This window comes from Buteo buteo, chromosome 17 (genome assembly GCF_964188355.1).
Source record: "Buteo buteo chromosome 17, bButBut1.hap1.1, whole genome shotgun sequence".
Lineage (NCBI taxonomy): Eukaryota > Metazoa > Chordata > Aves > Accipitriformes > Accipitridae > Buteo > Buteo buteo.
The window spans coordinates 22,801,810-22,826,759 of NC_134187.1; the positions used below are offsets into that span (position 1 = coordinate 22,801,810).

At 39.7% G+C, this 24,950-nt stretch overlaps 1 protein-coding gene across 1 annotated transcript in view; it reads left to right on the top strand.

Annotated features, from left to right (window-relative positions):
• The window catches only part of DLGAP2 (DLG associated protein 2), a 476,721-nt gene that overhangs the window by 384,326 nt on the left and 67,445 nt on the right, over positions 1 to 24,950 (top strand). The window contains exon 5 of the mRNA XM_075049241.1: positions 8,834 to 9,903. Coding sequence (XP_074905342.1) covers positions 8,834 to 9,903 — 1,070 coding nt within the window. The remainder of the gene's footprint in view (positions 1 to 8,833; positions 9,904 to 24,950) is intronic.

Genomic DNA, 24,950 nt, shown 5'->3' on the forward strand with positions numbered 1-24,950 from the left:
AGCAAATACATTTCAGGCTTTCACTGGTGAGTTCAGTTGTCCCCTTTTGTCGTGAATTTCTTGTGCAATTCTGTTGGGTTTTTTCCATCTTTTTACAAAGTGACTTCTCTTCATAAATAATCAGACAGCAGCATATTGAGATGCCCTGTCTCAACCTTGCCAAGGGTGTGGGTACTCACGCCACCACCTCATCCCAGGAGCAGGGGTCACGGTTTGACCCTTCACTGCCGCATGGAAAACCTGGGTGCTCATGGTTGCGGGAAAATGCAATTAATATTTGTAATGTTTCTCACGGACCCAAAAGAGAGCTCAGCCAGGCAGAAAAGAGATGGCACCCTGATTTGAAAAATTCCCAGTCTGAACGATATGGAAAGAGGGAGATTTTCTACCTGTTACTATGGCAACAGGTTTAAAAGGGAACTTGTCACCAGGCTGCTGTTTCTTCCTGCACCCCATAGGAAAATCAGGAGGAGACCTCCTCCGTCTCAGTGGGTTGAGCTGAGCAGAAAAGTTCACAATACAATGACAAAGCAGCAAGAGGCAGCGCCAAGGGTGTACAGCTGAGCAGATAATGATGAACTCCAAAAAGTGAAAGAAATAATTGTTTTGGGTCAGACCAAGGCTGAAACTCTGAAATTTTTGGTGAATCAAAAGGCTGCAAAGAACTGATGCTGAAGCAAACAGAAAATCGAGTCACTTTCTTCAGTTCTGACAATTTAAAAGCTATATTGAATGTTTTTTAAAAAAAAGTAAAGGAGATTTTCAAATAGTAAGGTATTTTAAATTGAACGGTCTTATGTTCTGTGGCAATAATCAATGCTTGTGAAAATTAATGCTCAGATTATTTCTTTCCCGGAAGAGCACTCTATAAAATAAGTAAAATCTTCAAAATATATCTATGTTTTAAAGAAATAATAAAAGGCAATTTAGAAGGAATGTATGATAAATAGTTTTGCTTAGATATAGAAACATTAGTTCTTGCAGTCCCCTCAGTATTACAGAGGATGGTAAACTTCCTTCATGATATGTCATCATAACTAAAGGGCAAATTCAGAAGAATTTCAGAAACACTAAGCAAAAAAAAAAAAATCATTAAAGAAACCTTGGAGAGTTTGTAGTTCCATTCAGCTGAATAGTTGGTCCAAGTGGTTTGGATCTATGGTATTAAAACTTAGCCCCTGCACTATCACTGGCAGTATTTCAGCAGAGCTGGTTTCACCCTTTCATTCCATCATCTTCCTGGCTGGGGACCCTTCCAGACTTCTAACACATTTATTCCAGTCCAGCATGAATTGTGCTTTCTGTAAAACACAGCCCTGATTAGAGGTGATCCTCCTCAAGTGGCACCAGGATTCATAGGTGAACTGACCAAGAGCTTTTCTGAGCAAATGTTTAGAACTAACCCCGACCTCAGTGAGGTTAATGGGAGATTTGTCATTGCCATCAATGGGACAAGGATTTCCCTTTTACTTGTAGAGTCGTGTGTAGATTCATGTGTATATCTTTGAGCTGTACAACCCAATTACTTTGGCTTTCTTTAATTGCTGAGAAAATTGTTGCAGTTTTAAAGACATCAAGGGAAACTGATGGTCTCCTGCATTTGACCTAGTAACTGCGAGCAGCAAAATTTTCTCCTTTAGGAAAAGTCCATAAAGCCAGGCACAATAAGGAACAAAAGAAGTTTAATGGTGTTGGGCTTGCTTTTCTGGTCTGTATTTGGAAGCATTATAACCAATTTTCTTATAAGCACTTGTTCAATGATATTCACTTAGTGAAGCCCCGGTTGACTCCTTACAGCTGTATTTCTCCAGAAGAAAGCTTATATGTTAGTTAATTTAGGTCAATCTAATCCTGATACTTTATATTTTTTTCAAAAGCTTCACTGATCATACAGATTCTGTGGCAAAATGTTAGCCATAAATCATTTTGTGGACTTACCTCTGTCACAGAACTGTTGAAAAGGTGAATAGTGGCAATGTACTTCAAACTTGAAAAGCACTGTGAAGGTCTGTGTGCTACATACCAATCAATAATAGGACGTCATACACTTCAAGTCAGTGGAAATTTTTGCACCATCCTGAGGACTCCCTGCATCCCTCCACTCCAAACTCTGGAGCTTTTTGCAAATCCTATATTGCCTCTCATGGATTTCTGTCCTGTCCTTTGTCATGGCATGGACACAATATTGTGCCTCTCATCCTCCCCATACAGTCCACGTGTCCATTCTTCCACCCATAAGATGTGGGATGTCATCATCCCTCAAATCCTGTTTCCACATTTCTCCTTTTTCACATATGGCACGCCCTGTCCTCCATGCCGGGCAGTCAGTGTTGTAACCCTGCTTTAACAGGGTCCTGGTCACAGCTTTCCCCAGTGATCACAGTGCTCTGTGCTTTTCTTCCTCCCAGTATACTGGGCTATGTGTCCCCTGAAATTCAATATCCCCACCTCCCACCCCACCACCTCAAAGGTCCCATTCTCACTCATCAACAGTTATTCTGCACTCCTTCTACTATATACCCTTTTCTCTGATCATGCTTATTTATCTCAGACATAAATCCCTTGGGATGTTGGATTGCCAGTCTACTAACCTCTATTTGAAAGATGGATGGAGCTGAAGTCAGAGAATTGTGCTGAACAACATGATTGGGTGCCATCAAATATTTGTTCCACCTGCAGACATCTGCGTCAGTGCTCAAAACTGTGACTGTACTGAATAAATGGCAGTGCTCCATGTGCTCCTTACTTCTCCCTCTGGGTTTTCTGACTTTGCTCCAAATTGGTTTGTTCTGGTCACTGATGCTCTTTTAGGAAGAGAATTTGCATGTCCATTTTTATCTAAAACGGGAGTTAAAACTGTCTTACCCTCGGTCATTACTTGTCATGTGGTTCCACTGAATTAGCTTGGGCTGTCAAATCATTTTCCATGTTTTAGCATTAGACATGTACCTCAGATCACTTAAATTTGTATATTGATGATGTAGTTTTCCGCATCGGAACTTGTCATCCACAGCTTTTGCTGTAGTCAGCAGAGAGAAATATGTACATAAAGGGTGGTATTCATCTGATGTTTTTTTTAGATATGTACTTCAGGCTGAGAAGAATCATGCCAGTTTCTTACACTTCAAAAGAAAACCATGTCCAGGTGGCATATTTGTAACAATCTTTGGCCCATGTTATTCTTGAAATCATATCTATATATTGGTTGGAGGAGTCCTATTTACATAGTATGAAACTATGATGGCAACAGTTTAACTGTATGGACTGATCACATCCTCTCGCTCTGTTTAGTCTGCTAGTGGAAGCACAGCCATACGTGCCTACCACAAGGACCACTCAGCATCCTGAATAGAGAGGTAATTTCATTTTCAGGCTTAAGTGTCAGAACAAGACAGGAATCCACGTGCAGCCCATGGCTAGTGTTTGTTTGACAGCCTCGGGTATTTTGGTGTTTGGCTTTAGGTCCTCAGAACTGCCTACTTCTCTCCTTTGACTGGGTGCATAAAGCACCTTGTTGCAATAGTCCTGAGAGAGCCAATATTACATATTTTTGAGGAGATGCTACCCCTCAAAGTTCGATATTTCAAGTAAGCAGCGTGAGATGTTAGATAGGAATTCACAGATAGGTGAATGGGCTGCATGCAGTGCACATGCATCCACTCACTATAACGGAAAATACATGTCATCTTCTAAAGCTGGAGGTTATAGTCAGGTAGTCAGCCAATTTTGCAGCCAATTTATGTAAATTTTATACAAGGTGTTGTGCTACATAAATAGGTTGGAAATCTCATGAGACCACAATAGCAGCTTAAGGCATTTCCAGAATTTCTTCCTTGCACTTGGCAGGTTAGTCACTCTTCTCAATCCCTGGAAATATTCATTTTCAAGGTTAAAATAAAACAGAGAAAAATACTATAAGAAGTTAATGAAGAAACAGTGCTCATCTAATGCTACTTACTGCAGTCCTTGGGCAGACATATCTCCAGCTAAAACATTTTATTTATGCATTTTAATATTTAATATATACTTATTTGATTAATGTATTTGGTTTTACACTATTTAATATTTGTATTAGTTATAGGTTAGACTGTGGGTATATTTTGTTCATAATACATTGCAGCACCAATTGAACTGAGTGAAACAGCACAATGCAGCAGTCTGGTTTTCTATACCACATCTTTTTGAAAGCTAGATTAGGTATCTCTTTTCAGCAATGCATTTTCCTCGTTACACTACGCAAAAGAGCTGTTTCTTCTCCAACAAAAACAGCACAAATGTTTCAGATGGGTAAGCAATTTACCAAGGGGCTTATAAGGTTAAAGCAATTTAAATTAATGTCTCAATAGAAAAAGAAGTGCTTTGTGAAAAATAAATAAATAAATACATAATTAATAAGTATAAGCAAAAATCAGGCACCATTTAGTAGTTCCAGGACTTATTATTATGCTCCAAAAGCTTGCTTTCAATACGTAACACACAGAAAGATTTGTACAAAAAGATTTGTGGAGACAAGCAGTCCTTTTGAATGTCAAAGAGGTTTCCAGTGTTTTTACATTGATTCTCTTCAGCAAAGAGCAGTGTTCCAGGAACTCTAGAGATGCACAGCCCTTATTTTTCATTGCTTAAAGGTTTTTATCCCTTTTTCATGAGAACATTAATGCTAATTCTAATTCAGTATTTCAAACAATATTCTTGGTCCTTGAACGTCTCTTTCTTCCCTGGATGCTGACTGACACAAGAAAGAAGCTTGACTGCTCTAAAAATTGTGGCCAGTCCCTGAAGACAGGCAAACTAACATCTGCTTGGAGTAAGAGAGCAACTCTTTTAGCATCAGAAAGTCCAAAAGCAGGAAAAGACATGACATAGCTGGGAAAGAGTTGAAATATACAGGAAGGGATGCAGAAGTCCTTCCATCTGCCAAGGTTAAAGGTTGACTTATATCTGTACAGTAGTTTTGGAAAAGAAGAGCTTTAAGGGATTTTCAGGATTTTGGAATTACTGGATTCTCTCTGACATAAAAGCCTATGTCTTGGTCTAGGTCCCCCCACAGTCTTTATGTATTATCTGACTATCCACTGAAGTCAATAGAAAGATTCCATTTTGCTCTGATGAAAGCTAAAAACCCCACCATTCTTGTGCTTACATATAATATATTTTTTCTCTGTTCCTATTCCTCTGTCTGCTTGGGGTTATGTTTATTTGTTCTTCTGTCTCCCTTCAGTTCTTTGGTCCTGATGGTGGCACTTTCTTTAAGGGACTAGACATTAGTATCCTCAATTACTTCTACATTTTTAGAGTGATTGCCCTAAGAAAACATAGGAACTGCTGGGGGCGGGGGGGGGGGGGGGAGCTTATATTTTATTCTAGATGTCATTATCTTCAAGACATGGACTAAAATTCCAGCCCAATCTGTCATTATTGGATAAAACTGGCATTCTTTTGTTATACCAAAATCTTAAATTTCTTTTTAAAGGATTGAAAAAAAAAAAATCAATACTGTAACTTTATGAAATTTTATGAATCAGCTGAGCTGTGGACATTGACCATAGACACAATTTTAGCCCCTTGCAAATGCTAGAAAAGCATGTTAGCTTAATTGAATTTCAAGCTAGCACATTTTTCTTTGCATTTCTGGCAGGCTAAGAGCTAGCACATGGTTAATTACATTGGTCTGGTACCACACAGTAATTCATTCAGCCATAGCTCAACTCTTCCTTCAAGCCCTGAAACAGGCCTCCTGAACAAAGTTGACTGAATAATACAAAGCACAGATGATCTGATAAATTTGTATATTATAATGCAAAATTTGAAGATTTTCAGAGGGTTTGTAAGAAGAAGTAATGGTGCCTAGGACATTGAACAGGGTTGATGTCCCAGGCAGAGCCCAAACCTAATTGGGGTGATAAATTTAGACGACGCACGTGTAAGTAATTTGGGACTTTATCTAGTATCAGTTACTGTCTGTGGCAGATTTAAGAGGGGAAAATTACTTTTGGAAAATGCCACCTTCTTAATTCAGTTTTTAATTATTTTGATTATGATTATTAAATGCCTACAGCAGTTTCTAACTACTGTGTTTCAAACAAAAAAATTCAGACATTCCATGAGGCACATAAAATGCTATAAGGCTGTGAAAGCAACATACAGAAAATTGTATTTTTCTATAGTTGCACTGAGCTAGAATCATAGAGACTCATGAGAGATGGAAACGCTGTTGTTAGATTATCCTTTGCAGTGCAATCAAATCATGATGTCTCATATTCCTGGGGATGCAACAGGATGAAAATGTTTGAAGCCTTTTAGGCTATGTTTAATGCTGTGTGAGACCTAAAGAAATCACCAGGGACTAGCAGTTCTGTGCTAGGGAACTCATTTAAATGAGTTTCTTATTCCTGTCTAACTCTTTCTTTCGTTCTGGATCTCTGCTGTGCCCTTCCTCTTTTTTTCTAAATGCGTTGGTGAGATACAGCACAAGAGTTATCTCCATTCATAGATGTGCAAGATTGTGACGAAAAGGCTTGGGGTTGACTCATCGTGCTGTCAGTTTGACGGAAAAGCCTCCTTCCACCTCCCTCTGGCTCATACCACTGTGAAAGCGAAAATCAGCAAATCCACAAGCACTTTGGAAGATGTTGCCTGTATTCCAGTTTCTTTTGCTGTAAAAGGAGAACAGTGCCTTCCACATCTCACGGGAATGTAAAAACTAACGCAGTAATCTCTGTCAGGTGCTTTGGGAACCCTTTATGGGAAGCACAGACTAAGTTCAACACATGGATAATTATTATTCCCCTGGTAATGTTTGGTAATATACTGGGTTAAGTGCCATTAATTACAGTGCTACTTATGTGGCTGAATCCCAATGCACTGTTATAATTTACTACCTTGTCTATATATAGCTGTACTTTTAATTGGATCATCAAAATTATGTTATTTCAGAGAAAGAGTTATATTTCCTTTTTGTAACTACGTTTATGCAGGGTATTATAACCTAAATAGTACAACAGACTGAGTAATCAACAGTAATAAGTTTTTACTTTAATATGAAAATAGCCAAGAATTAAGTAAAAGAAACTGTTATAAAAACTAAATAGAAGCAGAAAAGGACATATGCACATACACATCAGTTTCACACCATCATAAAGTCTGGAGGTGACATCTGGACCCTTAAATCCATCTTTGACTTTAGTGTGGAAGGATTGTGCCTAGGATGAAGGATACTTTATTGTTTATTAGTTTAATGCCACATTCATTTTAAAACATTATGTGGAGCTCTGTTGAAATTAGGATGTAATAAAATTATCTAAGCATCTTCCACTATAGGAAATTCAGAGCATTTAGGTTATGAGATTGTTGATGCTAAAGACTTGCAACAAATTGCATTCTGTACTGACGGCATCATGACATAACGCACCACTTACTAGCTGAATAAAATTAAAGAGATATGACTATTGATCTGTTTCATGCCTGTTTCCAGGCATTGGGTTTTCACCAGCAGTGAGAATACGATTTAGGAGAGTTTTGTCATATGCTTAGAAACCCCTTAAATTGCTGTTGGCTACTGTGTTATCTCTACAGGCTGGTCTCCAGTGTCCAGTTCTGTTGTTATATATAACGAGTACGTATTCTCTGGCTTCCATTCTGGTTGAGGCCTTCAGCTTCCTTGTATCAGGCACCTGTGCAAGATTATTTAGATTCTTTAGAGCAAATTTCAGAAAGACTGTGCTAAGTGGGTTGTATAAACACTTATGCATCTGTCTGATCCTCTAAAGGATTGTCTTGCATCCTAGATCTTTGTATGCTTTTGAAATGTTGCTTAAATAAGCTGAAATTGAAGAGGGAAAGTGAATGTGAAAATAAAATTGAAGCATTTCTGTTTTTTAATTTTCTGTTTGTAGCATTTGACAGCTGCAAGAAATTGCGTGAGAGAAAAAAAAATCAAAGGCTTGAGTATCAAAATCTTTGCTTACAAGCTACTCTTATTTAGTAATCATGCTTGTTTAATAACCACAACTTGGAGCACATCATCCATAGGAGCAAATAATCGAGTATATAAAAACCCGTAGCTTGTACCTAAAGATATTTGTTTTTATCAGGAATAACATAGAGTTGTTAAATAAATATTTTGTAATTTGGACATAAAAAGGGAAAAACTGCCTAATAGAGGACTTTACATGTATGGGAATAGTGATAATACTTCTGGACTAAGGATAACAGATGTTCAAATAGTATGAAAGGCTTATTCATAAACTGTTTAGTGACATAAAAATTAAGCTTCGTTTCAGCATGTTCCTATTCTTTTTCTCTTCACTGTTTATTATTTATGTTTATGAACAGTGAACTTGGGATCCTGAAACTGAGATTCATTTAAGAAAATGAAGTTCAGTTTGTGATACAAAAATGACTCCATGGAGAAAGGATACATTTAGGTTAAGATATCTGACTGAGAGACCACAGAAATAGAAACTGGACCCATGTAACTTGAATGACTAGCCACAAAGCTTGCAATATGAATTCCAAATATCAAATAATAAACTGAATACTTGAATGTATCCATTAAAGCCATTTGAGTAAATTTGCTTAATGAATAGCTTCATAAAATTTAGAACTGCTAGCAGACAATTTTGCAAACAGGAAGGAGGCTGCATTCACTCCATAATTTGCTCCTAGTGAGCAATTTTAACCAGTTTTAAAATGGTGAATGAAATTCCATGAATGGTGAGACTTTCCATCAAGATCATAGAGAAGAAATGTTTAGTTTTGCAATATACTTGGATTTTGCAAGTTAATCTTTTAATCAGACACATAACATCGGTTTTATGTGTTCTCCTGACAGACCAGCAGTACTCATGGTCACCTTCTCAGCACTTCAATGAAGAAAGATACTCTCCTGCTCCGAGGAATATGAAAGGATTATCTGGTAGTCGCAACCAACCACAGTTATGTTCAGCTCATACTTGTGGCTTAGCATCCCCTGAAGATTGTGAACACACCCACGACCATATCCACCATGGGCAGGAGCCAAGGCAATCGTATCTTCTCAGCCCCACGGAGAGTTGCCCGATGGACCACCATCGTTGCTCACCACGCAGCTCCATTCATTCTGAATGCATGATGATGCCCATGGTAATGGGCGATCACATGTCAAGTAGCACTTTCCCCAGAATGCACTACAGTTCACATTACGACTCAAGAGACGACTGCGCCATGTCTCACGGTAACCCTAAGATTAACCGTATTCCTGCAAATCTTTTGGACCAATTTGAGAAACAACTTCCTCTTCACCGGGATGGGTTCCACACTTTACAGTACCAGAGGACCTCAACAGCTGCGGAACAACGCAGTGAGAGCCCAGGAAGAATACGCCATCTTGTTCATTCAGTCCAGAAACTTTTTACTAAATCTCATTCTCTGGAAGGATCATCCAAGGGCAACGTTAATGGAACAAAGGGAGACAGTCGAGGGGACGACCATCATCACGGGCACCATTCCAAGCATGGCAAAAGGAGTAAAAGTAAGGAGCGAAAACCAGAAAGCAAGCATAAATCTGGAATGAGCAGCTGGTGGAGCTCTGATGATAATTTGGACAGTGATAGCACTTACCGAACCCCTAGTGTGGTAAATAGGCACCATGCAGATCATATATCCCATTGCTATCCTGAGGCGCTCCAGGGGCATTTTGGGGATCTCTCACTGAAGACTTCCAAAAGTAACAATGATGTGAAGTGTTCAGCTTGTGAAGGGCTAGCAATGACCCCTGATGGTAAATATATGAAAAGGAGTTCTTGGTCCACACTTACAGTAAGTCAGGCTAAAGAAGCTTATCGCAAATCATCACTGAACTTAGATAAGCCTCTGGTTCATCAGGAAATCAAACCTTCCTTGAGGCCGTGCCATTACCTTCAGGTAAGAGGAAGATTTTCTTAAGATTTGTAATGCAAAAAGCATCACAGTTTATGCCATAGTCATCATAAAAAACATACAAGCTTAAGCTGTGTGTCTCTCGAAGAAAATCTGTACGGCTCACCTAATGCAAATATCCCATGAAAGTGAGAAAACTCTAGCTTTTGTCTTTGTTCATAGGGCACAAATTAAAAACTATAAAACTGGTGTGATATAAATTAGTTTAAGGTCAGTGGATGTGTTTTCATCTTTGGAGTTCACACTGAACATCTTGATAAAATCCATACATCAGACTAAAAAAGGGGCACTTCTCCCAGCAGTCCGGGGACTAGAAATAGTGTTTCAAATACATCTGTGAATGAGTGATTTTAAAAACAGGCTGCGTGGAATCCTATTTTGCGTTCTTTTATTCCTTTTCTCCAGGTTGTTGTATGTAACAGGCGAATGGTTTTACTGGTGTACTCAATTGCTTTGTTGTGATGATGATTACTCAGAAACTTCCTTTTAGTGGTTGGATCATCCAAGATCATATTGAACTGAGCCTCTTTTGAGACCACACTATCAGCTCTCCTTGTTAAAAGTTACATGGGTATCTCAGGGAGATAAATATTTCAGGCCTGGCACTCAGGCTATTTGCACACTTGTTTTCTCTAGCAGCAACCAAGAAGCTCCTACTTTCTCCTACATTTAAACTCATACCTGCTGCTTGCTGCCATTTGCCACCCCAAAGTCATGCTGATGTAGCCATTTACAATGCTGCATGATGATCTGGATCTTAAAGTGATACAGGTTTAAAGCATAGCCTCCAAAATACTTTTTTTAGACAATTAACATCATTTGCAAGGCCTCAGTCCAGCACAGTCCCATGACAAGTGACATTAGCACACCAGGTTGTACAGAGAACTGCAGTGGGAGCAGAGCAGAAAGGAGGGAGTAGCTGGGAGGATAACTTCTTCAGCTAGCTTTGCCACTGGAAAAAACACAGTATACAAATATTCCCTTAGGTATTTTTACCAAGTACAGCCTGCAAAGCCTGCGTTGTTCTGAGTACCTTCTCTTTTATTTCTTTTTAAGGAACTTCTCCCACATTAACATGGGCAAATCCCCACTCCAGATTTATGTATTTAGAGATTTTCAGTTCCTGTGGGCTCTGCAGAAGCCAGCAAACCCAGACTGGCAACAACCCTTCTACCATGCAGAGCTCTCTCCCCTCTGAGCAATGGGGGTCCGATAGCAATGAGTCACACTTGAAGAGCCAGACCTTTCCAAATGCATATGCAGACATCCAGGATCAATCTTCTCTACTGAAACAGGGAAGGTTCCTCATTGCAGAGAAAGGAAAATAAATTGCAACCCTCATAGCATTACCATGCAAATTGATTCCAATTTAGACTGGCATCTGTGATATTTTATCATATCCGAGTACAGTTCTCTTGTGTGTGAAACAGCCTGCTCTTCCCTGGAAGTTTTTAATCTAACTCAACCAGCCAGAACTGGAAGTGTGTCCTGTGCAGAGACTTCCACTTGTATCTGTGTTCTAAAACCACGTGTACTGCCCCACCATTAGAGTTAAGGTACAGCTAGCTTTTTCCTTACCATGACATACTTCTACACAGACAGCTCTGGTTCCTCTACATCTCTGCTGAGTTTTGTGCTTTTCTTCTCATTATGTTTCATTGTTTCTTCTTCCCCCCTCTTTACATCTCATTTTTCTTTGCAGAAACCACCAGTTTTTAGCTTCCATAGGCCTTCTCCTTACTCCCAACTTACTTCAGCATCCTCAAGTGAATGTGAAACACTGAGTTCACAAACTAACTTGGTTACCACTAAGCTTTAGATCAAGCCCAGTGGCAAGCCTAGGGAGCAGGAAAGCACATTTTTTGCAGAGTCATTGTTTTATGGTTTTTGTGAATTGGGATGACTACAGAAAGGAATTTTCCTGTAGTTAGGAAGGTTCATCCACTGGTAGGTTCATCCAGCTTAAAATCGAGGAGATGTGAATTTAAATTGTCGCTGCACCAGAGACTTTGTGATCTTTGGTTGTAAGCCCCTTTAAAAATGGCATAGTAGCCATTCTCTGTTCACAGGCATCCTATAATGGAAATTTAAGACTCAAGTGTTCAGTTACTACCATAAAGAATCTATAGTTGTGTCCAAAGCAATAATACCAGGAATTCTATAACAGGAATATTCTCATTACAAAATATTAAAATAAAATATACGTTCTGTAGAATCTGAATATTCCATTCTAAGCATAGATATCCTTCAGATTGAGTGGCTGGCTTATTCACTAGCCCAAGGTCAGCAAACAAATTGAAGGGACCCCATTCTGTCAATGTCATAACTAAATGCTTAGTTTTGAAACTTCTACTTTGAGGGATGCTGTGCTATCATGCTGTGATCATTAAGAACAGACATATAAGTCCCATTATTAGCTCTGCCATGGACTTTCTCTCTGACCCAGGATATGTAATTTGTTAATCACTGCACACTTCAATTATTCTATCTGCAAAACTGAGGAGGGAAATTTAACTTTTCTTATGGCAGTGTAAGAAACATCATTAAATAATGATTGGATAAAAATAATCATTAGGTTCAGAAACTGAGAAAGGTAGAGAAACATGTCAGGATCCCTAACCAGGAGAGTTTACTGCCTTGCTCCAGAATATCTGGCAATGAGAATTCAAGGGATTATGATGTTGATTATGTAGCAGCAGATTTCCTTGAGGTGCACAAGTGAACAGATTAGCGTAAAACCCCAGGCCCTTCACAGGATCTCTGTGTTTATAGCATTACAACACATGATATTAGAAGACATTTCTCCTGAGTGATGTCAGCGATGTATTTTTTAATTCTTTTTAAAGCAAAGATGTGAAATTATATTCCTTCAGTGATCTTATATATGAATACATAAATATACTCCAGAATAATAAAAGTTAATTTTCTGTGTTTGTATATTAATATTATAAATTTATAATATATATATGGCTTTTATTCTGCTACCTAGTTATATGAGGATGAGGATTCACTGTACCCAACTCATTTTTCTATCTACTGGTCTCCTTCTTGTTATTTTTCTTTCAATGCCTGTATAAAATATTGCTACTTCTGTTTTCCACTGGAGAGTTTTTGTATACAGAGTCCCAAACTGGAAGACCATGGCAGTGCCTTAGACCTGGGCTTGAGGCCATGTTTTCTGTGCTGAGTTTCTGGGATTCCATTTTGTCTTCCACAGTTATTACTGAGCTGCTTTTTCCTTAAAACTGAAACTCTGAAGAAAGAACAAAGGAAATTTCTTTCTAAGAAGGGAGCTTCTACCAAATTCACAGATACCTGACAACAGAAGATGAGAAAAGAGGTTTTGAGGGTGTCTGCACATTATATGCTTAAGTCATGTCCTAGAGTTGAAAGCAGGTATTTCCTTAACCTGGAAAATTTCCATGCTTAGTCTCTGGCTCCTCTCTTAGGGTCTCACGCTCCCTGATCCTCCACAGAGAGCCCTTGCAGCTGGGGGATCTCCTTGGATGGGGAGTGTGCTGTTGTAAGTCCGAGGTGATTCAGTCAATGTGCCTTGTTCCAGCATGGGTGGTCATCTAGCCCTGAATTGGACAGTTTCAGAGAACTAAATTAGTACAAATAAAGCTGTATAAAATAGTGATTATTTTTCTCATCTAAAGTTCGGTTCAGATTTACATCACTCCCGCTACAGTGGAGGTGGTGGGAACACGCAGAGAGAAGGGAGAGGGGACGAGTGGAAAGTCCCTTTGGGCTCCAGCTCCTTGTTAAATCAGCTGAGCTGTAACACCAACCAGACGGTCAACTAGCACCGCAAAAGCAGACAGCAGACATTCGTAACTGTACACTAATAGCATTTATCAGATTCTTGTGAATGATTAGCAACAGCGTTTATGTATGGGCCTTTAATTTCTTTTTTGAATGCAGACAAATTGAGCTAGAAATGCATTTCTGGGCACCAAACACTTCTGTCATCTCACTCAGCAGGCAGAATAGTCCAGGTAGATCACACATGCAGTAAAGCGCCTTTTTGTATAGTTTTAGCTATCACGGTTGCTACTGTTTTCCATGTCATTTTAATTTTAATGTAAAATATGTTAAGAAAAAGATAAATGAGATGTGAGATCTCTTCTGTCTTCATCAGCTGTTTTGGCTAATTAGGTTCAACACGTATACAGTGCAATGACTTTGATTAATTTCACTCTGATATGAGTACTAGTGGGGAGTAAAGATTTTCAACAGAAAAAATGGATATGAACTAGATAGCTGTGCTAAAATGATGAATGCAAAAGCGTCGCTTACAGTTTTCAGGACTGAAATACCTGTGAATGCTAGTTGAAGAAAAGTAATTCCTACAATAAAGCCGAAAAACAGGCAAGAGCATAGCACTCACCATCACTGAAGTTCTGGAGCACAGTGCTACATGTCACTGATTAATATTCCTCCCTCAGCCATTCAACAGCCTGCGAAGCAGCAAGCAATCAAGGTAAACATACCACAAGGTACAGTGAATGAGTCAGCACTAAAAAAGAAAATAGCATGTTGTTCTAAAAATGGCTTCAGCCCACTCCTGTCTTCCTAGTGCATTTAAGTACTAGCGTCATCCATTACAGCAGTGGCACTGCTAAGCATGTGGGTAATAATGTCAGCTGTGTACTCTACAGAATGAAAGAAAAGCACAAGAGTTGGTCTCTTAAAGAAGAAAAAAGCAGCAGTTTCAATGAGGCTCTTTGCTGGTTTAAGTTATGCCTGCATGGAGAAGGCTTTGAGGACAAGCTAGTGGATAAATAGGCATTAAGCCCCCAGTTACATTTTTCCAGGAACTCTTCTGGGGACAGGACAGATTCCCACAAATGAGACCGTTGTCCTCAAGAGATATGCTACTGCTTTCCACTCTCCCTCTGGTTTGCAAGGATGGATGGATTTGAACTCAATGCACCTTTCTCAGCACTTTATCTTTGTGAAACTAGATTGTATCTGTTTGCTTGACATAAAACCCATATATGAAGTACAGAAACTATATCCAATACTCTGCCAAGAGATGCATACAGTAGAGTTAGCCAGAGCTAGCAGAGTTTTGATACTAGCATCCAAATCACTATCACCCACGCTGCCTTCACAATGATTTATGACCAGCCACCACTCCAGAATTACCTGGGTCGTTTCTGCTGCAGGCAAAGCTCGTATAGCTAGTAGGGAAGCAGGGTAGTCTGCATCCTGAATCAGCATGACCATTTTGATTTCTACAGCCCATTACAGCCCTACGAGGATGTGTCGGCTAGCCCTGTGCCCTCGCAGTCAGGAGTGGAGATGTGCAAGAGAGACTGTAATGCCCAGACACTAAGGGAAGTGATGGGACAGTTAATGCCCTGCAGTCCATTCACAGTGCTAATGTCAGCCTGCAACATCTGGTGCAGCACCTGGGGCCGCTCTGTGGAGTTATTGCCCAGGTCAGGAAGGGTGTAATCCTCCCATACAGAGCAGCAAGCTCAACCACTCACACTTGTTCCTTATAATGCTCTCTCTACCCATCATACCTCTGAAGTATTGCACTTATGATTTTAAGAACATTAACTAAAAAGGATTTAATAAAGCCAACGCTTCCCTGTATTTACAGAAAGCTGATGGTTTCATGTGTCACAAAAATCCAGAATACTTCTTAAATACCCCTTCCAAGGGAAAAAGAAGGGGGGTCTGTGGAGGGGAATAAATACATTCAGTCAATGATAGTGTAAAGCTCTGACCCAACAGCTGTCTCAGGTTACTGGTATCTTGAATTACGGTGTTAATCAGTGATACAGCAGCGCACTGCTTCCATGCCCGTGTACTAGGATGCTCATACTGGCTGAAATGAATTGCTGAAGCTTTTTCCCAAACAAGAGTAGAAATATTTCAGAGTTAGTATTTTCTTAAAGCTGCCAAAACAAGTCCCTATTACTGTAGAAATGTCAGAGAGGCCGTGATCCCACTGCCCTTTAATCAGGCGGAATTGTCCTCCTTTATAACATTACTACAGCGTGTTGCCAAATTGTTTTTTAACATACCCTTCACCGAAGTTGAAAGCTGACCTTTGCAGTTGTTACCCAAAGATGTCACCGGGTCTGAAGAAGTTTTCAGCCAAGAGTAACTTATTATTTTATACACTCAGGCCAGTTGCATCTGTCAAATGAGACTGTCAGGAACGTGCACGTGGGGCTGTACTGACTGCACACTCTCCTATGCTGCAGGCTTGCTGCCTACAGCAGCCCCAGCTCGTCTCCTGAGCAGTCTATACCATTTTTCCTGCAAGGACGTGACTGTAAAAAATGGTGAAGCATTCATAAATGTTGCTTTGTTGTCTGGGTTGTTTTTTTTTTCCATCTGGTTTTGGCCATCTTACCGTGCTGTGCTTAAAGCTTGGTTTTTAAAGTGGAATTGCAGGTGTGTTTAGATGGCTGAATGTCTATATGGGCAAGGTCGCTGGTACTTCTGGTAGGGGAACTGGTCTTTTGAAAAGTGTGCAGGTAGTTAAACATTAACTTGTAGCTAGAGAGGAAAACAATGCCTCATTTCACTCTGTAAGCTAAATAATTAGAGTCAACCGGAGTTAACGGTTCAAAGCTGTCAATCGTTAGTTAAAATGAGAAAAATGGATGAAAAGCAAATATATATATATTTATATAACCTTTAAAATTATTTATGTGTTAAAGACATGCACTGTTTTTTTCAGTAGTAGCCCTATAACAAATAGAAAAAAAGGTGATACCATTTCCTGCTTAGGTTAAATAAGACACTGTTTACTACAGGCCATCTTTTGGGTCAGCCCTGTGTACGCTGCCTTTTAGGTTCTTCTTCCCCATCTAGCCTTGTAATAGCTCTGCAACGTTGGAGTCTTTGCTACATCTTCAGTCTCTGTGGTTTTAGGTGCATTGTAAGTATGTTGGGAGCACCTCTCCCTTTCTTCTTTTAAGGGCATTTTGGTCTCTGACTCTGTACTTCTGTGACCATGAATGGTAAGATATTTCCAGAGGGACCTACAGGTGATTTGGCTGATAGGTCATGCAATGTCGAGAGTCTGGGCTGAAGGGGCTGATGATACTTTATTTTCCCATTTCTGAAAGTGGCTGGAAAAGGACAGAATAGTAATCCACTGCAACGCCTGCGTTGTGCCGCTCGGGGCCCCAGCTGCCTGCGGGAGCGTTGGACGTGATGCAGCGAGGCCGCAGGGATGCAGGTGAACCCCAGTGAGCAGGAGCGGGTGCCTCACGCCCTCAGAGAGCCTTGTCTCCCACAGCTTCGTCAGTCACAAAACCCAGGCTGGTTTTCTTCACTGTGCTGTGCAGATAGCTCAGCTCCTTTCGCTCTGCAAATGTGATTCAGGCGATTCAGTCTACCTCTCCCAAAAATACCTGCCAGGAAAACTCATAGTTAGCTTCAGTTGCTGATATTGTGGTCCCCTGGGCCTTTTCTGCTGCCCTGTCAGTCAGGCAGCTCAGCTGGCAGGTGTATTCCTGGCTCCCCTTCACGTGTAGTGAGTGACAAGCTGCAATCCAGTTTAGGTCATTAGCCTTTTGATGCTTGGTTTTAGCAGAATTTGCACTGTAATTAAATTAATTCACTTTATAGAGAAAGCTGTAAAGGAAAATGCAGCTGTGAGCTGGCCCAAAAAGGCAAAGAGATAGAAAAACAAACTCTGGGTGCATGACTATTGCAAATTAATTGGCAGAAATGCTGCATTTTGTGGCAAGCATGAAAAGTTCCAAGTTTTGGTCTTCAATGCTTCTGTGGACCTCTATTATTGAAATAATTGCTACCTTATGCTACATCTATGCTATCAAACTGCACAGTGTCAGGATAGTTTCCTTGGCACTGCATCCTGATCCTCTATGCTGTTATGTGGCTCAGCCTGTCTTGGGCATTGTTTTCATCCAAGCCAGCCAGTATTTCCCTAAACAGTTCCTGGGTACAGTTCAGGACTTAGCACAGGCCAGGGACCGTTCCTGGTAGTGACACACTGGTTTGGAGGCAAAGATTGCTCAATAGCATGGGTGTAGAGTGCTGCAGGCCAGCTGACCTCCAGGCAAGACGGTGGGTCTTCATTTACTAATGTATGCACAGTCCTAGGGTAATCACCATGTAATCACCATTTTCATCCTTCGCTCTCGCTAGTACTGACAATTGTGCAGCAGCACAGCAAGTTGGAGCAACTCGCCAGTTCAGCTGAAAACTTATCCTTGCTTATCTTTATTATTGTTGGTAGGGTAATTTTCCAGGCAGCACTCTAAGTCACTTTACCATTACTAGCATTGCTTGAAAAGCTGAATATTGCTGCAGGAAAACCTGCCCGACTAAAGTTGATGATAGTATGATTTTAAAGCAGCTGAATCTGACCATGAAGCAGCATCCTGGGTCACTTAGCAAAGGAAATGTGCAGCCAACTGGTTTCTTGGTTGAATTCCTACTGTTTTCATGTCTTAGATTGAGAGGCTATATGTATCTAGGTTCTCCTTTAAGTACAGGCCAAGCCCTCCCTTCGGTCCAAGCTCATCTCATATCAATGTTCTGGCACAAGATCTCCGTGAGCTCCAGGCTTAGCAGGCTAAAATCACTTATAGCATGGACAAGCCCACCACTACCTTGCTCCACCGTGTCAAAACGGCACAGAGTCCAGAGGGTCCCAGAGAGACCCCGCAACGTTAATGCAGCCTTGCTTGGAACTACACATGAAAATCTTAAGATCAGGCAGTAAATAGTGCTGGTACTGGTTTGCCTATTTGAACATCTCCCAGCTGGAATATTATGTTTGTGTTCTGTGATCTGCATGGGTGTCCAGTCCATTCCCAACTCCCAGATTCCTGAATACAAGTTGTTTTCAACCTAGTGTAAAGCATATATTGTTTGGGATCTATGTGATTTTCTTCCTCTTCCTGTGATACTATGGCTGTTCATAGCAAAGCCTGGAGAGAATGCCTGGCAAGGCAAAGATGCCTCTTGCTTTCTCGGATTTGCTCCTACCTTGATGGACTGGGTCAACAGACTTTTGGGGAATGCTGCAAGAACTCTCTGTGCTTCTGAGCTGTCAAGCAGTTCAGGTACTAGGGGGGTGGCATGTGGAAATTAAACCTAATTAGGAGCATTGGCATTGTTAGTGGTGAGGAGGAGTCCCTGGCATATTTCATACAGATTTTTGAATGGCTTCATTGTATAATTCATATTCTTTGAACAATGAATCAGCTCATGAAAAAAAAAAAAAACCACAGGAAAAAAAAACGAGTTAAAAATGTGTACTGAGAATGTTGTTGAGGTGTAGACACAAGGTTAGCTACTGAGGAAACAAAGATTTATTTTCAGATGCTGCACTCTTCCCTCCTGAAAAAAGCTAGACCAATAGGGTCTAGAGTCCACAGCCAGTAAACAGGGGAGTGTCATTAGTATCATTAACTTAAGAAGAAAATTCTAGTAATTGGTCAGTATTCCTTCTTTAGAAAACTTTTTGAAAACACAGGAGGTCCAGCTCCCACCTCCCATTATAATATCAAGGAAACTTTCTACCATGCCAAAAAGCATATCTGCCTGCCTTGTAAGATTGGCATCTACTTTCATCTACTTGCAGCTGTGCACAAAGGCTGTTTTTCCGAAGCTCCTTGTAGGAGTGATTTAAGAGAAAATCTCTTACCTACACTTTAGATTGTGTCCTTCTGGGTTTGGTTTCTTTTTTTTTTGGGGGGGGGTCTTCTTCTTGATCTGGGTGAGAAAGAATAAAATTACAAAAATTACATATATACTACATAGTGTTTCATGTCTTATCCTTCTTCATATCATCTGTAGTCTGAATTCATGCACAGACAGCTTCTGTTTCTAGTAATATGTGAAATTTATATTACTAAAATAAGATTTAGGTCATAATGAATATTTCAGTGCATTTTACATCTGCATGCTAATTAAATTTCACAGGACTCCTATGAGGTAGGTAATCCTCACCTTTGAGAATGAGAAATATGAAGAAGTGATAGTCAGCTCCCTCAGCTGAAGCCATATATTTAGAAGTGTTTCATTTTAGATAGTAAAGTGATATGCCAGATTTTCAGCAGATCAGCACTTTAGTGGTGGGACACCTTTAAAATTCTGGGAGCTGGGAGCAAATGCCATAGAAGTGGGCAACAGGAGCGGATCTGTTTTGAAATGCCACTGGCTGTTGCCAGTTTGACTTCTTTAACTAAATCCTAAACTGAAATAAAAAAACTTGAATTAACAGTGGTCAAAGTCCAGAAGAATGAACATTTCATTGGTTCTTCCAGTTTTGACATCAGTATTTCTTAGATAGAAGGTTGGGTATTCACACTGCTAGCACTGGTTCCTGAATGGGAGCCTAGATTACCTGTCTCTGATCAGATATAAGGAAGAGCTTTTTCCCCCCTAAGTGTGGTCAAACATTGGAACAGGTTGCCGAGAGAGGTTGTGGAGTGTCCATCTTTGGAAAGATTCAAAACCCAGCCAGCCACAGTCCTGGGCAAGCCACTGTATCTGTCCATGCTTTGAGTAGGAGGCTGGACTAGAGACCTCCAGAGTCCCCTCCAACCTCAGTGTTTCCATGATTCCTGGTTTGTTCCCAAGGTTTGGTGAATTTATCCCTGGTTTCCCTAACAACACGCTGTTGCTTACACGCAGAATCTGTGTGATCTGAGAATCAGGGGACAGACTTACTGCCGAAGTCCAGTCAGGGGTGCAAAATCCGTTTCTTCTGACAGGTCTAATCTGAGCACAACCAAGACACCCAGCAGGGAGGACTTCTAACAAAACATAAGGATAGTGACTTTTCTTCTAAAACAAGGAAATTCGTCTTCATAGTAACAACGTTTCTAGAATACCCACTGTGAAGATGTGAGTTCAGTTTCTTCCTTAGCCTGTACAAGGTCAAACCCCCATCTTCTCAATTCCCCAAACTGCATTCTGAGCAGCAGGCTGTAAAGCAGTTTGGAGCAAAGGCACCTCTTTCTTCGTTAAGATGCTCTGCAAGTTTTATCCAAACACCCTTTCACATAAAATTCCTGTGAGTATTTGGCCCAGGGACTCTAACTAAACTCCCTCATTCCAGGTAAGTGCCTGGATCATGGGGCTGCAACACACCCGTTCTTGTACGTGAAGTCCTTCTTTTTTATCCAGCCCTCCCCAGGCAATCTGTGAGTGTTCCACGAAAAGGCCATGAGTTACAAAAAGAGGAGGAGTGCATGCCAGTTTATATACCAGCCCTAAGTCTTCTCCTTCCCCAGCAGGCCAACTGTTATGGAATTGAAGGTGAGCAGTAACGTCTCCCACTTCCACGTTATGGAAGGGAAGAATAAGGCTGCTTAGTTCTATGAAAAAAAAATCTGAATTTGTTTTTCAGAAGGTTGTTTTAGGCTGTGAATGGGAAATGAAAGAAGGGCCTTTCTATTGCCTGTAATCAGATACACTAAACCCAAGAAAGGAGAAGCATTTGAGATTTTTCCTCATGCTTTGCATCTTGGTTGCTAACTAAAGGGACCTTTTGTTTCCTTTTGAATGCTACTCTGAAGGAGCTAACTCTCCTAAATGCCTTTTATGGGGAATTTAGGGTCCTACCTAAGGTTCCAGAGTTCACTCTCAGGATCAGCTCCATAAAATGTAGTAAGTTTTAGGTACCGAGTGCTTTAATAAAATTGGCCCTCAGTGACTAATGTAAGATATCACACTGAATCAGTAGCAGAACAATTAAAAGGTACCAAATTTCCTGAACCTGGCTGTGCTCCTCACAACAACAGTGCCTGAAATTTGTGAAAGAGACTCATCATTCTCCGTAATAGTTATAACCAAATCAGCAGCCGGTGACAAAATTAAATGAAAGATCCAGACCTTGTCGGCTCGTTGTTCTTACAAAAGGAAATTCATATGGTAATATGCAGTCTCTCTCCTCTGTGGATAGAAACTGCATATACAAGGATTCATGTTAACATCTAGAACAGGAGGAAGGCCTTTTTAGACATTATAAATATCAGTACTCATCACTATATGCAAGTAGATAATTAGGGTAATTATTCCCAATTAGCAGCTGCAAGCCCTGCAGATGGGAATTTCAGGGGCTGGTAACTATTGTAAGAAAGCATTTCTGCAAGCTGCAAAGCCCTTTTCATGTTTTGGAAAATACACATTTAATGACCCTCATACATGCTGTTAAATATTTTTGTTAATATTTCAAAATAAAATTCTTTCCTGCACTGGTATAATACTTCTGCTTTTCTTTAAAGCTATGTTGGGGTCCGAGATGGCCTGGATTGGGAAAGATTTTTCCAAGTATTTAACCTATCAGCTAAAGTAAATGATGAACCAGGCCGAAATGGGACTCAAAATTTGCTTTTATTCTCAGTCCATGAGGAAAAACAATGTCAAGGGCCCTTTCGTTGGCTTTTGAAGACAGCATGACGACTCCAGCTGTTTTCCTAGGGTCTGCGTGAAACCTTCTGAGAGAACACATTGTCAAACTTGCTTGCCAGGCTCCAGAAGCATTTTCCCTGTGTACATTGTATTCTGCTCCTTTGAATGGCTCCAGGGCAAAAAAATACAAATATTTTAATTGTGAATAATGTTTTTTCAACCATAAAGGCTTCTGTGATGGCCAATGAGTTGCCCTGATTAGAAAGGGATTCTTGGATTTGTATGTACCCTGAGTATATCACAGGCACAAATGGAGCAGGGCTTCTTCAGTTTTTAGCTTTTATATGAATTCACTGAATTCAGAAAGCAAAAGAAATGTAATCAGCAAAAATAATAAGGCACGTGACTGTAACATTTGTCCTCATGAAGCTCCTTATCACAGTGAAGAAACTTAATTTTTTAGATACATTAATGTAAAAAATCAGTCATTCCTATCTCTTAAAGTAAGACTTCAACTTCAATCAACAAATAAGCCTGTGTTTACTCATTTAAATCCAGTCCTTATCTAGTTATTTGAACATGGAATTTCAGACAAAGTTGAGAAACTAATCATTTTTTACATTTGAGTAAGTAAAAGTTATTGATCAATGTCTTTTTCAACTTTCTATTTAATTATCTTCGAGCTAAAATGAAGGAAAGAAATTTCAAGCCAAAATAATTATTCTATGAAAAAGTTATGAGGTTTTTGAAAAGAGAATATTAAGACTGAACATAATAATTCAGCTTTAGTACAGAAAAATGAACAGTATAGCTTGCAGTGGGCCCATGGAGATGCCAAAAAATGCTTTTTCAGCATTTTGAATTTGTTTTTAGCTATGCTGACATACAAGTAATAAAGAAGATTTAAAAGTTAGAGTATGTTTGTATGATATCAATTCATTTTTCTTAATATAGCTCTCTAATTCAGATTTTTACAGTTAATAGTGTTGCCAGCTGTAGATGAAAAAAAAAAGCTTAAGAAAATATATTTATTTTGTATATTTTAGGAGTCTGGCTGTTACAAGTATCACTACCTGTAAATACCTTTTAGGTTTCCTAGAATCTCAAAAAACCTTCCTCCAACGTTAATCTCATACATACTAGGGCTTAGGAAAGAAATGAGGATGATGTATCACATTTACAGGCTTCAAGTTTGGGAAGATTTTTCATGCTGCCTTTCCAATCACCATTGAAAGCTGAATAATATCAAAAGTTTGTTTCTTTGCATGATCTAACCCATATTTCTTTTAGATTCATGCTCTGTCCTATTACTTCATATAAGAATATAACTCATAATTTTTTTCTCTGATATTTGTCTCTAACATTTTTCTGATCTGTGCTATCTGTTTCATCTCTTTTTATCTGACTTCATCTTCAGTCTCTCTTTTTTCTCTCCTGAGCTTGTTTCTTTAACTTAATGTCTCTATTTTCACTTGTTCACCCCCTTTAAAAACTTTGTTTCCCCCTTAATCCCTTTTTGGGACTCAAAGCACCAGATCTGTTCACCTGTTGTGTGGCTAATTTGTGTATCTTGAAAGGGCAGTAAAGATGACAGGCAGATCATTAGTTGTTTAAACCCAATCTCCAAGACTTCTGAAACTGCTGGGAACATTTGCTTCAGCTCCGCAGTGAACTCTGTCTGAAGAAGGTCTCAAATATGTTTGACTTGAAAGTCTTTATTAGACATCTGGCTTTGCAGAAACTCCTTAATATAGGTTTAACTGGAAGTTCAGATTTGTAGTATATTGGTAAATAATGCCATTGTACTGTTTAATATATATGAAGTCATTATGTTGATAAAGGATTTGATGCTGCCAAATGCATCAGCCCTCATCCACTGATGTACTCTATCACATCCTTCGTTTTAACCATGAGTCATTATAATGGATTTCAGAGAGTTGCTTATATCCTTTCAGTTAAGTAAATGCTTAAGTGTGTTTCTGGATTAGGACCAGAGGACTCAGCACCTTGGAAGATTAAACAAAAAGCAAAGAATCAGCAATACTGGCAGCAACAGGCTTGCTGGGTTTATCTGTAAGTCTTAAAACTAGGCTGATTTCACTTTGGATTGGAAAATCTACTCCTGCTTAATTCTCTGCCAATTTGTGGTGGAGAGAGATATCCATCCACCAGATGTGGATTATCTGACTACCAATCTTACTATTTGAAAAACCACCTCAACTGCATGAAAGCAGCCCCGACCAAATGTATTACTAATTAACTGGCTACGTTCCTTATATGTTGCAGCCTCTATGAACTATTTTGCAGTTTCTAAATAAGAAAAAAGATAAATTGCCACATTTGCTTTTTTTAGTTTCCCCTAAATCAGAATCCTATCCATTTATGCAAAAATCACAGCTTAGTTTAACTTAAATACTTCATTCACCTTCCTGAAAAGCAGCCAAAGCCCCATATAAGGGCAGTTGGTAAAAAACTCTGAAGTGCTCAGCTTTCAGTGAGTTTTAGGTCTGAGGCATCTGATCAACTTACTGTTTATCAGCTGAAAATCTGTGTGCAAACTTTTAAGAGGTTAAGCTAAGCTACTTCCTGCAATTTAGAGCATGTCTACAGATAGATACTGCAGCTCAGCTCACAAACCGTGACTTGATTGTTCCTTAGGTTCCAAC